At 49.4% G+C, this 16502-nt stretch overlaps 1 protein-coding gene across 1 annotated transcript in view; it reads left to right on the top strand.

Moving 5' to 3' along the window:
• Positions 1-6: 6 nt before the first annotated feature.
• The window catches only part of LOC135820830 (uncharacterized), a 58123-nt gene continuing 41627 nt past the window's right edge, over positions 7-16502 (top strand). Inside the window, exons 1-6 of the mRNA XM_065333869.1 lie at positions 7-14; positions 989-1231; positions 2240-2422; positions 2561-2854; positions 4546-4902; positions 5156-5375. Of these exons, the coding sequence (XP_065189941.1) occupies positions 1112-1231; positions 2240-2422; positions 2561-2854; positions 4546-4902; positions 5156-5375 (1174 nt within the window). The 5' untranslated portion in view covers positions 7-14; positions 989-1111. The remainder of the gene's footprint in view (positions 15-988; positions 1232-2239; positions 2423-2560; positions 2855-4545; positions 4903-5155; positions 5376-16502) is intronic.

Here is a 16502-nt window from a genome sequence, read left to right as displayed (position 1 = left end):
CTGAACTAAGCCAGGTAGCGATTTGTTTGACAACTCTGACATGTATCAACTAGTCTAGCATCAACCCTCGAGTGCCCATCATGCCAGGGACTATGAGATAACAAGCCATCTGGCCATGGCAACCGACAACAGGGGGCTATGGTCAGACCAGTTTAGAAACATGCAGGGGGTTGTTGCAGGTGTCGTAAAGTTTAGAATGTGGCCGGGAATTCGGATTTTACACAGTTCTGCACGTTGTGAGGTGAACTATCTCACTCATATTACACTCTTATGTAGGAGAGCAAGGAATTTCTTCACACTGCAGCCCCCCCCCACCCCTATCATCTACCACCCCTTTCATCTCCCACCCCCACCATCTCCCACCCCCACCATCTCCCACCCCTATCATCTCCCACCCCCATCATCTCTCACCCCTATCATCTCCCACCCCTTTCATCTCCCACCCCCACCATCTCCCACCCCCACCATCTCCTACCCCTATCATCTCCCACCCCCATCATCTCTCACCCCTATCATCTCCCACCCCTTTCATCTCCCACCCCCACCATCTCCCACCCCCACCATCTCCCACCCCTATCATCTCCCACCCCCATCATCTCCCACCCTCATCATCTCCCACCCCTACCATCTCCCACCCCCATCATCTCTCACCCCTATCATCTCCCACCCCTTTCATCTCCCACCCCCACCATCTCCCACCCCACCATCTCCCACCCCACCATCTCCCACCATCTCCCACCCCCACCATCTCCCACCCCCACCATCTCCCACCCCCATCATCTCCCACCCCCATCATCTCCCACCCCATCATCTCCCACCCCCATCATCTCCCACCCCATCATCTCCCGATCCTTTCTCCTTTCCGTATTTCATATTGCGGCGATGGAAAGGGACCAAACTTTGAATTGATAACTGTACCGCATCGTGCAACAATGTCAGCCGTTAAACGAGTTTGCTCCTGCTGTTATCGTGTATTTGTCTTGTCCAGGTTGCATCTGCGCTGCCTCCATCCTGTACCGGCACTGCTTCTAACGGCTTTAACGTCGTTGGCCAGCAGTACACTCTACCAGGCATTGGCCCTGCATTTGGGCAGGACAATGTAGGAACGGCAATGGAGGATGGCATGGATTCGTCTGACAAGGGCTACTCTTCTGGACCTATGGCTACTCTTGCCACCATTGCTGGTGACGTTGAGCTGGAGCCGATGTCAATGCAATCTTCTGGCCCGCAGGTAAGCCGCTTCAAAGTGCCCCGACCACGGAAGGACCTGGTGATGGGGTGCTCTCGCTGTACTTTTCGGTAAATCCAATTGCCACTGGCCTTGCTTGTTCCCACCCCCTGTTCATTAATGCCAATCCATTCAGTGGTCACTGCTTCAACCTCCTCCCCCCCCCCCCCTCCCCCCCTCCCCCCCCTCCCCATCCCCCCCTCCTCCCTCTCCCGTGATGTCAGTTCCCACACTAGCATGCGAGGGCCTGGGGTGGGTTCTGGTATAAAGGGGTTGCTGCCACATTATTTTGGTACGGAAATACAAGAGGCTAGGTAGACTGCTGTACTGTAACTTGAAGTTTCACACGCTGAGCGACCATCAAACAGCACCAACAGACAGCACCATCAAACAGCACCAACAAACAGCACCATCAAACAGCACCAACAGACAGCACCATCAAACAGCACCAACAAACAGCACCATCAAACAGCACCAACAGACAGGACCATCAAACAGCACCATCAGACAGCGAAACACTGTCCCCATTGTCACAGGTAATTTTTTTGCCGCTCTCCACTCAGATGCAGGTGTGTGGAGCACTCATTCGAGATACCCCGGCCAGCCCTGATTCACGGTGTAGGCATAGCACGTTCAGCAGCATGGGTACATCAGTTAAAGCCATGTCGGAATGTTTTTTTTGTGGGGCGTGTGTGTGTGTGTGGGGGGGGGGGGGGGTGGTGTAGGGGGTGTTTGAGTACCGAAAGCAACCCCCAGCCGCCTGGTGCTTAGCTGCCTAACACCGAAGTGGAACTTGTCGAACTATTGACACTTGCATGAGACGTACAGGTTCCTGGCATCATTTTTGGCAGTCACGTGAAGCTACAGTTTCATACGTTTTTTTAATCTCCACAAATGCCTTTTAATTTCTTTAGGGGACGACAATTGGGGCTGGGCATTGTGAGTGGTCGCATCTTCAAGGCTACATTGTCCCGTGTTCTGCGTGTGATTATTCTATGCAATTCCTTGTAGGGGCTATTACCAAACAACACCACTCCAACTGGAATTCTTCCACTGGGTGGCTCTGCATCTTGCAATAATGGTGGTGGTGTGAATGGAGCTCCATTTCAACCATATGCTCAAACCAATGGCAATGGTTCAATGGCTTTCAATACCACCACTAACACTAGCGATCCTCGCACCACCCATAATCAGGTTCGTATGTGAGCGATCGTTGTTGTCTCTCTGTGTCTCTGTGTCTCTGTCCGTCTGTTTTGTTTTCGCCTTGCTACCAGCAAGGCAGCAGTGGTGTTGTTTCTGTCGCATTCTGTACTCTCTCTATTCTGCACTCAGGGTCCACAAACAGTCCATACTGTGAGCACGGCTGCATTCTCTTGCAGCAGCAGTAGCGACAACATCAACAACATAAGCAGTGGGAGTGGCGCGTCCGATGCGGACACTGCCCTGCCTAATGTGAATCAAATTGACCGGCGTCTGTTGGTCTCCCAATCCGGTATTTACCAAGGCGGTGGATCCAGCTTCAATGTCGGTACTGTGCCAGTGGCCAACCATATGATTAAACCAGCACATGCTGTAATGCCTGGATCAAACACAAGCATCTCTGTTCACCCAGTTCCTAACAGTCAGGTACTTTGTATGCTCCTGTGTGTCTATATGCGTGCGCGTGTGTTTGCGTACGTGCATGTGTGTGTCCATGGGCAGAGGTGCTGAGGATGCTGAAGCAGTGAAATAAATCATGCATGCTTTCTGAAGACCAGAACAACTGCGCACTTGTTGCAAAGGTCGTTTATAACAGCTTCCTCGACAAGTACAGAATGAGATACTGACTTGTTTCCGTGTCCCAAATTCAGGGCTCACGGTTGTGTACAAATACGTGGGCGCCATTTTGTTTCTGGCCAGCTCACGCGACGACAGGTCGACTGTCACGCGACCACAGCTCGACCACCCCTTGTACACAAACTCTAGCCATCTCGCAGCGCATTTTCAGTGCGACACATGCCTCTTCAAAATAGAATAAGGTAGCACGAGTAGACAGTACGACACTGAAAATTTGGGTGGAACCAGGCAAGATGTGAACTAGGGGTTCAACCGAAGGAATTTTTGATTTTGGCACTGGGAAACTAAAGATATGGTCACAAAGTCCGTGAATGCTCTACAGCGATCCCTTCATCTAGGAAAAAATCGCTTCGGTTAAACTGTAGCCTAGTGTCTCCTGAAGATTTTGAGCCATCGATTGTCAAAATCGGCCAATATTGTGCTACCTTATACTGTTTTGAAGTGAGCTAAGTCGGCAGGGGCGCACACGAACTCCCGTGCGCGACGACAAGGAAGGAAGCCCGTGCATATGCGTTGTACGATGCGGAAACTACACCAGCGAGGCAGCAGCAAGGCGTTTTTTGCAATGCTTCTTCCGTGACTGACAAACTCTTGAAATACTATTGACCGTTTGCTGTCTCGCTCATCGGCGCAGTACTGCTGTGTGCTTCAGCAGCTATGGCGAACCGAAAATACATGACCAGTACAACGGCGAAGCCATTTGATTTGTCCTCTTGCAACGAAAGAGAGTGGCAAATCAAATAATTCACAACTCTCCATCGTCACTTCTCACAGCAGCGTGGCACGGCTCTTTCACTCGTGTAAGTGCATTTACAAAACGCTCTGAGAACAGAGATAACGAACTAGAACACGGTGTGACTTTTTGCTTCATTCCATCAAGGAGCTCTTGTCCTCTACCTCTCCTCACCTGCGCCAGTGCATCAGCGGACGACATAGATGTCGATCTCTTTCTCAGCAAAGACTCGGCGGCAGAACTCGCGACTTCTCATCGCAGGACTCAGCGTGCGAACGAACTGTCTGAAGCCTTCGGCTTACGAGGCCAGCACTGCTCGCAACACACTCGCTCGGAAAGAAGCAATAACAACGACAGTGAACGGCAACCAAAGTGAAACGCAAGTCCCCAGCCGATCTCCGTCTTCCTCAGTTCTACTTCTTCTTGTCAGTCACCAGGTCACTGCAACTCTCTCTCTCTCGAGTCCTTGCTGTGCTCCGCGCCGCGTAGGCATGCACTGCCGCGTGCATAGCTCGAGTCACGCGAGCTCATTTCTATGGTGATCAGATTTCAAGATGTCCTCCCACGTAATCGAGTTTTGGCATCCCAACCGTGAGCCCTGAAATTGGGCCGAGCTGGCTGGGAATTGCGATGTGTTTGGCAATGAGTTTATACCGAGTTGAAGCTGTTATGAACTTGTTAGCTTTCAGTGTAGGAGTTTCCTGACCACGTCCATGTCTTGTCTTTTTGTTTGCCCAAACTACTCCAGGACAACTTCAAGCCGCCTGATGAATTGGACACAGCCTTCATCAACAGTCAGCCTCCCGGCTGCAACAATGGTTCCATGTTGCATGCTGCCGTCTCGAAGTCACACACTGGAATGGTAGCTACCATCGAGACAGTTGTTTCACTGCCGATAAACGATCGGTCATCTCTGGCTGGCCAACAACAGCAGCAGCAGCAACAACAACAACAGGAACAGTTGCAGCATCACCAGCAACAGCAAAATCAGCATGAGCAGCTGCGGCAGCAGCAGCAGCGGAATTCGCTCGGTGTAGGCCTGCACGAATGCCCCATACTATCCGACAATGAGATTGAAGATTTACTTGGACGTATGGAACCGGATGTGAGTTGACCTGGCCTGTGTGTGTGTGTGTGTGTTTGTGAGTCTCTGTGTTGTGTGCTTGCGAGTCTGTGTGTTGTGTGTTTGCAAGTCTGTGTTCGTTTGTGTGCGTGTGTGCGGGCGCGCGGTTGTGTCTGTGTGAACTTTCTTATACATGTAATATTATAATTATTTTCTGGGTTTTCTCTCTTTAGGGGTCTGACTGGGTTCTCTTTCTTGTGCTTTGTCATTGTGCTGTGTTGTTCTCTGTGACCAGTCTAGAGAGGCAAGGCACATAGCTAGTTCAGGACAATGTGGGCCTCACATTACGACTCCGTCGTTGCCGGCAGGTAATGACGATGGAATTCACCCCTTCTCGGCGATGGAATTCAACCCTACAGAAGTGCCTCGCAGTGCCCCCATGGCGGCTGCATCTGTTGCTGCTGCTGCTTCTGCAGTCAGTACCCCACACAGACATAGTGTGGAGGAAGTCCAAGGTAAGACCAGGGCCAGTGAGGATGAACAGCTGTCTGGACAGTGAGTATGAACAGCTGTCTGGACAGTGAGTATGAACAGCTGTCTGGACAGTGAGTATGAACAGCTGTCTGGACGGTGAGTATGAACAGCTGTCTGGACGGTCTGAAGCAGGGTTTCTCTGTTGCCCGAGTTTCCTTTTCGTGCCAAGCACTGTAAAGAAACGGGGATCTATCCAGTACTACTTCGAAATAAAAACTACAAAAAATTCCAGATTTACCAGTAGCTAGTGTCGGATGATCGCCTCATGCGTGAAACTCGGAGTTGCAACGCAGTTGTAGCATGGCTACTTTACACGTAATTTGTATACACATAAATAGTACACCGTAGGAATGCATGGATAGGCTGTGCGCATACTCGCACTGCCTGGTCTTCTTCTTCTCCTTGTGAGACAATGAACGAATATTGATAACTACTTACGTAACAACAAGTATGTGCTTTGAGTGCTGAGAGTACACGAGTTACAATGGTGGCAGCGGAAAAATAGTCGTCGGTTTTGTCCACGGCTGGGAAGACGCCTCCGCAGGAGAGACAAGTTGCAGAGTCGACAAGTTCCAGAGAGTCTGAGACCAGTTCCAGCTACTCGGGAGACCAGCCCACAGACTAAGTTCTAATTTACTAGTATTGATCATTCTAGCCTTCGTCTCGTTTTCCATTCTTTACTCCTTGACTGATCGTTCGCTGTACGTGCATGAGTAACAGTTTTGTTTGGTGTAGAAAGGGCTACATTTTCACAAAAATATTTTGCGCACATGAGTGTGCGTGCATACTTAGCAAGTACACTGTTGACGTCATGTCCTGTGCACGTGTACGACCGTGTGACGTAACCAGAATGTTTTGTGTAGGTCAATTTTTTTTGTAACATTTTCAAAAGTTTTTTTGAACTACAAATGTTTGTAGATTGGGCCATTGCTAGTGAGATATCGAGATGGGCAAGTCCAAAGGCAGAAAGAAGACCAGGTCCCCTCGACCTCGTCCGTTCAAGGTACCGTCTGACGAACATGCCAGTGCATCAGAGTTGCACCAGTCTAATGACACCGGAGTGCGTGATCAACTAGCTCAGGCGCTCGAGAAACTTGATCGCAGGTTGACCGACCTCGAAAAGAGACTCAGCTGTTTGGAAATTGTTGCTCCACGCACACAGGTTCCTGTAGGAGCAAGTTTCGAATTTGATCAGCCTCATAGTAGTAGCAGTGGTCGTGGACATTCGTATGGTCGTGGAGGTCAGGTGGAACCACCGATTTGTTGTGGTTGTGGACAACCTGGCCATTTTGCTCTAGATTGCCCACACAACCCTTGGCGCTCGGGAAACTGAGTATGACTGGTGGTGTGGGACAACTCCCAGTCGTTCACGAGGAGCCATCAGATGCAGTACGTATCGAGGCTGTATCGTCAGTCCCTACGCTAGATCTCCATGTTCAAGGCAAGTGTGTAACGGCGTTAATTGACTCTGGTTCCTGTGTTTCTATGTTGCATGAGCAAACATTTTTGTCCACGTATGGTGATGTGCCCTTGCAAGCTGCTCCCCGTTTGTGTGCGGCTAATGGTGAGGGACTCCAGGTTCTGGGTGCTGTGGATATTGTATGCTGCATTGGAGAGCGTTCATTCTTGCATACATTTGTAGTGTCTCCTGATATCCGCCGTGATATGATATTGGGATCTGATTTCTTGTTTGACCATGGAGCATTATTGAACATTGCTCAAGGCACACTAACTTTTAATGATCTGTCAGCCCTGCTAGGCGTGAAAGCTACTAGTGTTGGTCCATCAGAGCCCAGTCCGGTTGTTGCGGCGGACGCTAAACCGCTATCTGACTCTTGGAGTAATGATAGTAATTCTGAGGAAGACCCGGGCACGTACTATTCCCGTGTCACTGTTTGTAGTAAATTAACTCTGCCTGCCGGCCATGTCGTGCTGGTCCCGTGCAAGTCGGTGCAAGAGGCATCTGTCACTGTGGATTGTGTTGCTGTTCCACTGGACTCATTCTTGTTAAAGTTTCCAGATGTGTCTGTGACCCCCAGTGTGGTTACGGTTGGACCTGGCAGGTCCGGTGCGGTAGTTGTGTTGGAGAATCACTCTGACTACCCAGTACAAATTGCTACAGATGTTGATATTGCAGAATTATCTCCTGTACCCGATAACTTGATTGGAGAGGATGATGATCCTGCTGATTCATCTGTTGCGGATATGCAACCGTTTGTGCTATCCCCTGAACGTGCCGAGATAATCCGTACGTATGCTGACTCTCAGAGTCATCTGTCAGTACCTGAGAAGAGCACACTTACAGAGATTCTCCGGGAGAATCATGACTTGTTTATCTTGCAGGAGGGTGATTTTGGTCATTGTGATGTTTTCCCACATCGTATTAGTACTGGTGAGACAAAGCCAGTTAAGCAGCCTACGCGTCGTGTACCCTACCACCGCCGGCAGGCTTTACAAGCTTTGCTGGATGATCTGTTGGCCCGTGGTATAATCACAGAGTCTATTAGTCCCTGGGCGTCACCCATAGTTCTCGTTCCAAAGAAGGACGGATCTCTTCGATTGTGTATCGACTACCGCAAGTTGAACAGTGTTACGGAGCCAGATGCGTACCCCATCCCACGAGTTGATGACATGCTAGACTCACTCTCCGGCTGTTCCTGGTTCACTTGCCTGGATTTAGCTTCAGGTTATTGGCAGATCGCTATGGACGAGGAAGATAAGGCCAAGACTGCCTTTACCACACCGTTGGGTTTGTTCGAGTTCTCCGTGATGCCAATGGGATGTCGAAATGGTCCGGCAACTTTCCAGCGTGTGATGGAAGCGGTGCTTCATGGCTTATGCAATGTGCCGACCCAGCCATTCTGTCGCGTTTTCTTCGACGATGTGCTGAATGCCAGTTCTACCTTGACTGGACAGCTCCAGATCCTCAAGTCGGTGTTTGACCGCGTTCGTGCTGCTGGACTGATGTTCAACTTGAAGAAATGTTCGTTTTTCCAACGAAAAGTGCTCTTCCTCGGTCATCAGGTTTCGGCTGACGGATTGGCTCCGGATCCGGCCAAAGTTGAAGCTATCGAGCAGTGGGCTGTACCGAAGTCAGTGAGAGATGTACGTGTGTTTCTGGGTTACGCTGGGTACTACCGTCGGTTCATCCGTGGCTTTGCTCAGCGCTCTGCACCCCTGACTGCTCTATCAGGGAAGAATGCCAGCTTTATGTGGACAAAGAGTTGTGATGCGGCATTCACCTCTCTGAAACGGTCACTGACAACAGCCCCCGTGTTGGCGTATCCTGACTTTTCTGTTTCGTCTGGCGGCTTTATTTTGGACACTGACGCTAGCAAGGTGGCCATTGGAGCTGTCCTCAGCCAAATGCAAGATGGCGAGGAACGCCCCATTGCGTTCGGCAGCTGGGTCTTGACGAAGGCAGAGAGGAATTATGATGCCTCAGACCGGGAAACGCTTGCCCTTGTCCATTTCGCGAATCAGTTCCGGCACTATTTGCTTGGTCAGAAGTTTATTGCCCGCACAGATAACACTGCCCTCACCGCACTGATGTCCGTGAAGGAACCACGCGGTCGAAAAGCTCGATGGGTGGAGCAACTCGCTGAGTACACCTTCACTATTGTTCACCGGCCGGGTCGGCAGCACTTGAATGCAGATGGTCTGTCGCGTTCCTTGTTGCCGGAGGTGCAACCCTCCCATCTCGAGACTCCCGCAAATCAGCCAGAGCAAGCTAGTTCCTCTGCCACAACGGCGTCTGTGGATGTAGCCACTCCTGTACTAGCTGGTCTCTCCGCACCTGAGTTGGCCGCTTCCCAAGCTGTGGATGTTGATCTATCAGTGGTCTTGTCATGGTACAATGCAGTGAGTGGAAAATTTGTGCGTCCTCCTGAAGATTTAATTTCTGGCTCTAGTCGTACCATGCGTTTGTTCTGGGCGAATGCCGAGCAGCTAAGTCTCATTGACAGCGTTCTGTACATATCACCTCCATTTTCCGATCATGATCATGTCGGTACTGCACCCCGTCTTGTCGTCCCATTTGTGCTTCAACGCAAAGCTTTGCTGGCTGTTCATGCTCTTCCGTCTTGTAACCATCCTGGTGTAGATAAAACGTTAGCTCAAGCGCGGCTACGTTTTTTCTGGTTTGGAATGGCATCAGATGTTCAGGAGTTTGTGGCGTGTTGTGTCACTTGTACACAGATTCGGCTCAAGTCTGATGCCCAGCGTGCTCCGCTCCAGCCAATGTATGCCGGCTACCCATTTCAGCTCGTAGCCCTCGACATCGTCGGTCCATTGCCAGAGACACCCCGTGGTAATCGATATCTGTTGGTTATGGCTGATTACTTCACTCGGTGGGCAGAAGCTTTTCCACTCCACACTACTATTTTTCGTACGGGCGGCAGCACCTTTTTTGGCTCCCGAAAAGCGGCCTTTTTTGTAATTTCCTGGGCTTTAGGCCACCGGAAAAGTCCTTTATTTAGTAATAAAATGGCTAATAAGCCCGCTGCTGAAGTGGACATTGCAGTCCTGATCGACGGGGAGCTGAGGGACCTCATCAGGCAGCGTGGACTGGAAATCCCACGAAAAGCCACCAGACCCGATCTTGTTGCCCTGCTCAGAACATCGCTGGATGAGGACAAAGAAGTAAGTGAACCTACTAGCACGAGCCCCCTGGCTGCTAATGAGGGTGTTGTTGCCAGCCTGTGCTCAGCTCTGTCTGAACTCACTAATGTCGTCCGAGAGTTGAAGACTGAGTTACACGCCATGAGAGAAATAGAAGCTAAATTCAACGATTCTGCCAGAGAGGTGTTGTGCCTGAAGACGGAAGTACGGGAACTTAGGAACGACCTGCATGCCAAAGTTGAGAGGTACGATACGGTGATTCAAACTTTGAACAATGACCCCACTGAACCAAGCTTTACCAAAACCGTATCCTCCACCCCACAACATCGACCCACGTATGCAGAAACTTTGCACCAACAACCAGCATTGCAGCCCAAAAATACTGCCCCTGCAGCTGCCCCAGCTGCCCAAAGGCCACAACGCCAGCCTCCCAAGCCGTACAGGCGACAGGAATCGTCTCGCTGGCTGGCACCCAAGCTTCCAAAGAGCACCACCCGATGTGCACTAACGGGTAAGCCAAGAGTCAAAGTGTTCTACGTTGGCAACGTGGACCCCGAATGTGATGCCAAATCAATTGCAGAGCATTGTCAGGCACAGGATGTACACATCGTGCAGAGTGTTGTGTACACCTCGGAGCGCTTCCGAACAGGGTTTGCCAGGGTCACAGTGCTGGCGTCGGACGCCACCACCGTACAGGACAAAGCATTTTGGCCTGACTCGCTCGGTTTTGCAGTTCGTGAATGGCGCTTTGGTGCTGACGGCACAGCTCCAGCACTCACATAATGCCACACACCACCTACCGGTATTCACAGCCCCTGAACCCGCATGCTCCTGTGTTCACCCCTTCGTCTCCAAATCCCTCAACCCCAGCATTCTACTCTACAATTCATCCATCCAACCGACTAAATGTTGGCCACATAAACATTTGCAGCCTACGACATAAAACCCATGTAATAACTAAGCTAATAGATGAGCACTGCCTAGATCTGCTGGCGGTTACGGAAACGTGGCTCGACTCAAGCATCTCGGACACTGAGGTTTCTGTACCAGGCACAATTCTCTTACGTCGAGACAGGCCGTGCGCTGATGGATGCACTTGCCTATCCTCCTGCACTCCATGTCGTAAAGGAGGCGGGATCTGCATCTTCGTAAAGGAACATGTTAAGGCTAAGCACATCTTGGACCACTCACACTCCAGTCTAGAGTTGATGTGGCTTAGAGCTGGCACAGGCAAAGATAGTACCTTGTTTGGTTGCATATACCGTCCCCCATCCGAGCCGGTAGAGTTTTGGAATCGGCTCGCTACATCCACGGAGCAGCTGGACGGCGAGAATATTGTGTTGCTAGGTGACATAAATGTGGACTTTCTGCGTCAGACGTCCAGTGCGTTCCACCATCTCAAAGACACGTTGCTACTTCCGTGCAGACTGGCCAATAAAGTAACTGAAGCAACAAGAATAACAGGCTCTACCCGTACATCCATTGACTGTATTCTCACAAACATTGATCGAGTTCCGTCAGCCTCTGTCGTGGACTGTGAGTTTTCAGACCATCGCCTCGTCATTACTTCCGTCCCAGTGCCCATCATGGATGCGCGGAGCAATACTACTACCCATCAAACACGCAGAGACTACCGGAACTTCAACGCTCAGCGTTTCTGCGATATGCTGCTGTCCTCCGATCTTCATATCTTTACATCCCGTACCCCAGACCTGATGTTGGACGAGTGGACAGGGAAAGTCAATGCTGTGCTTGATATCATCGCACCGTACGTAACCAGGAAACACAGGAAGTCCCGTCGGAAAAATTGCCCGTTCATGACCTCGCCCCTCCTTGCCTTGATTAGAAAGCGCAAATCGGTCTTCAAGAAACTAAAAGCTACTAACTTTCGAGACGAGAGCCTATCTGCACAATTCAAGCGGCTGCGCAACCAGTGCAATAACTTGTATCGACACCTACAGAATCTTTACTTTTCAGACCAGTGCCAGCGGTATGAACGGGAGCCTCGGCAGTTCTGGAAAGCCTTGAATATGATCACAAAGCGTTCCTCTCCGAAGCAAACGGTTACCATCCCACCTGAGCGATTGAACGACTATTTTCACTCGATTGTCACAGATAAGGAAGCGAATTACAAGCTCCCAATGGGACCTGCTAAATCCGACGACCTTACTACGTTTTCAGCCGTTACAGTAGCAGAGGTGAAGCTTCGGATCGGTGACCTCCAAAGTAATAAAGCCCCTGGACCGGACGGCATTCTTCCGTGTCTACTTAAAATATCAAAAGACGTAATTGCTCTATCACTTGCTATCTTATTCAACACTTCCCTCTCGTCTGGTCAATTCCCATCCTTGTTCAAAATTGCAAACATTACACCAATTCTGAAGTCAACTCAAGGCCCCCGCGACTGCCCTTCTAACTACCGCCCAGTGTCTTTAACATCTATCCTAGCCAAGCTCCTGGAGGGGCTTGTGTTTTCTCGTATACATCTTTTTTTTAATGATCGTTGCCCATTCCATGTGGACCAGTTTGGCTTTCGGAAGCACCGTTCTACCGGACAGCTTCTCACCAAGGTTACGAACGACTGGCTTGTCTCGCGCGACGCTGGACTGCATACGGCGGTTGTCTGTATTGATTTGAAAAAAGCGTTCGATATGGTGAAGCATCAACAGCTTCTTCTTGCTCTCGCAGCTGTCGGTATTTCGGGAGTGGCCCTGGCCTGGTTCCGATCATACCTTTGTGCCAGACAACAGCGGGTGGTTACCCACACTGGAACATCTCCGTTGGTGGCAATCACTAGTGGCGTGCCACAGGGCACCATTCTGGGTCCGGTGCTATTTAACATATATGTACGGAAGCTCCCATTGACAGCAGAGGCCTTTTCTTGCAAGCTCCCGATGTTCGCTGACGACATGACGTTGTATGCCAGCAGACGTACACAAGCTGAGGCCGTCGCTACCGTTACTGATTCGTTATCTGCAATTTCTGTGGATCTAGACGAGCTTGGGCTGCGCATTAATACAACAAAGACTGTAACTTTGATGATTTCTAAGTCTTCTCAACCCCTCTCAACTCCAATCGTTTTTAACCAACAGCCTCTGACTCAAGTGTCTAGCACGAGAATCCTGGGAGTCATTGTAGACAGTGATGTTTCTTGGTCTGGTCACATAGACTTTATCGTTAGGAAGACTTGCACGAAAATTGGCGCTCTTCGACGGTGTTTTCGGCAACTAAGTTTGAAGGCAACACGGCAGTTTATCCTCTCGGTTATCCTGCCTGACTTATTATACTGCTGCTCTTGCTTTGCAATGAAGCTATCCGCCAAGGACCGACAGCGACTCTCGTCCGTTTATCGTCGTTCTGTACGCGCTGCTTGTGGCTCGAAACTACAAGAGGACGTCATGCCGCTGTTAGCTAGATTGTCGATTGATCCGTTTGAACATTACCTTATTCGTAGCATTGCTAAATTTATCCATGTTAATCATGTCGTTTTCCCTCTCCCAAATCTGACGGACCTTTTCCCTCAAGTTTCAACCGGCCCTAGGACAACAAGAAGCTCTTTTAATGCTGCTATTGCAATATCTAAATTCCGGACGACTGACGGTGTCAATTCCTTTTCAAATCGTGCTGCCCTGTTCTTTAATTCTTTGCCTGTGGAGTGGCGCACCCAGCACCGCACTACATTTGCTAAGCACCTTCAGACCATGCTAAAAGACGCAGCGTCTTTTCAGAAGTATTTTGATCTTCTTTTCAGCAAACTCCCTCATTGATCTGCACTGCCTGTATTGTATAACTGTGTTTACTGCGTTCCTAGTTTAAATTCGTTTTTAAAAACATCTCTTTAATTCTTGCACTATCCCATTATGACCATGCTTAAAGACGCAGCGTCTTTTCAGAAGTATTTAGATCTTCTTTTCAGCAAACGGCCTCATTGATCTGCATCGCTTGTATTGTATACCTGTGTTTGCTGCTTACTGCTTACTGCTGCTTTATTGTTCCAAGTATCAGTTTAGTTTAGTTTAAATATCTCTTATTATTATTATTATTTTTTTTTCTCACCCCACACCCCTCTACCCTGTTATCGGCCCTCTTAAGAGTTGTGTTCATCACTGTTGAGGCTTCCGATGGAAAATAAAAGAATACTACTACTACTACTACTACTACTACACTCCAATCCGTTACTGCCGAAGCTGTCGCTGTGGCTGTTGTCAATGGCTGGATAGCACGGTTTGGATCCCCTGAGCAACTGCATTCCGACCAGGGTCCGCAGTTTGAGTCTAAGCTTTTTGCTGAATTATGTCGTCTGCTGGGTATTCACAAGACCCGTACTACTCCCTACCATCCGGAAGGTGACGGACTTGTTGAGCGGCTCAATCGCACTTTGCTCGGTCTACTCCGTGCGCACATCACCCCTACATCTATTGAGTAGGATGCTACCTTCTCTCTTGTCTTGCTTTCGTACCGTTCTGCTGTCCATGCGTCCACGGGTCACAGTCCTGCTAAGTTGTTGTACGGCACTGAATTGCGTTTGCCGGCAGATGTTGTGTTTGGTTTGCCACAACCAGCGTCTCTTGAATCCACTAGTTACGTTCGCCATTTACAGTTTGCGTTGCGTGTTGTACATGCTCAAGCTCGAGAGCTCGCTGATCTGTCCCATGAGCACCAGGAAGAACATTACAACCGCCGGACCAAGGGTGCACCATTAGCTGCTGGCCAGTTTGTTTACGTAAAGGATGCTGTCATTCACCCTGGTGAACACCGCAAATTCCACCGCCCTTGGCGTGGTCCATTTCGTATTGTGTCCGTCTTTGGATCAACGTCCTACGTTGTCGATATTGATGGTCGCCATAAGACGCTGCATTTCAACCGCTTGAAACTCGCTCACCTGCCGTCGCCATCTGCGTCCCTGCCGCTGGAGGATCCAGTACCTGCTGCTCCAGTGATGCCTCAGTATGTCCCACATGCCCTCGACAGCGACCATAGTCCGCTGTCGTCTACGCTCCCGCAGTCAACCAGAGCCCATCTTGCTCGCAATGCTGGACTGCCTGCTCGGTTTACTGATTTTGCTATGTCCTGAGTTATTTTATTTTTTATGTTTCTGTTTTCTTTCTCTATTCACGAGGGCGTGAATTTTTGGTAGGAGGAGGATAGTGTAGCATGGCTACTTTACACGTAATTTGTATACACATAAATAGTACACCGTAGGAATGCATGGATAGGCTGTGCGCATACTCGCACTGCCTGGTCTTCTTCTTCTCCTTGTGAGACAATGAACTAATATTGATAACTACTTACGTAACAACAAGTATGTGCTTTGAGTGCTGAGAGTACACGAGTTACACAGTCTTTATTCTCTTCTTCTTGTTGCTATTTCGAAATACTCAATCTGCGGACAGCATGCTGTTTCGTTCTTTGTGAACTCATTAGCGCAGCACAGAGAAAATGAGGCTGAACCTGATAGAAATGAAAATATAATTTCTTCAGATTTAAATCAGGCCCGAACAAACCTTGCCAGAGTGCTCAAACTGACAAGTCAGTGAGCTCCATCTGCGGACAGCATGCTGTTTCGTTCTTTGTGAACTCCTCAACGCAGCACAGAGAAAATGAGGCCGAACCTGATAGCAATGAAAACAAAATTTCCAAAGCCAGATTTCAATCAGGGCCGAATGTACCTTGCCAGAGTGCTCAAACTGACAAGTCAGTGAGCTCTGCGTAATGCAAACAGCAATGGCACTACCCCACATGAGAGTGCTCAACTACTACAAGAGCAGGAGCGAAAATACTCAATCTGCGGACAGCATGCTGTTTCGTTCTTTGTGAACTCCTCAGCGCAGCACAGAGAAAATGAGACCGATCCTGATAGCAATGAAAATTTCGAAATACATATTTGTCCAATCAACACTCGCCTGATGATCGTAGTAATACGTGAAACTCAGAGTTGTAACAAAGCTTCCAAACTCTCTCTTGTGTATTTGTCCAATCTCCGGACAACTACAGCTATCTGTTTGAACATAGCTTGAGTGACTGGCCGAACCGGTCACAATGACGTCTAGTGAACTAAAAAGCATTTTAAACTGACAAACAGTAAAGTACCAAAGTTAAAGGGCTCTATCCGTGGGAAACAAAGTGAACTCTGTCTGGGGACAGGCAACTTTGCCGCTTACCAGACGGATGTCTGCTCACTCATTTGCCCATCTCTCTTGCCTCCTGTCTCTCTTTGGGATATAAGTGTTGTTGTCAATGTACCTTGCTGATAAATGCTGTAAGAGTTGAAAGAGTGACGAATCTTAAAGGGGAAGTTAAGGCAAAAATTAAAATTTCACCTGTTGTAGTCTTCAGGGTGCTGAGTCGAATGGTCTTGGTCCGAGAAAGCTGAGACGCTCCCTTCCTGCTTGAATCCCAATCGAACTCGCGCACTTCCACCGAAACGGGGTGACTGCGCCCTACTAGATGGGGATTTGTATGCAAAATGTCACTAAAGGCGCCATTTC

Source organism: Sycon ciliatum, chromosome 7, assembly GCF_964019385.1.
Source record: "Sycon ciliatum chromosome 7, ocSycCili1.1, whole genome shotgun sequence".
In the NCBI taxonomy this organism is placed as follows: Eukaryota; Metazoa; Porifera; class Calcarea; order Leucosolenida; family Sycettidae; genus Sycon; species Sycon ciliatum.
The sequence above is the reverse complement of the archived record's forward strand: the minus strand, read 5'-3'. Positions and strand labels throughout refer to the sequence as shown.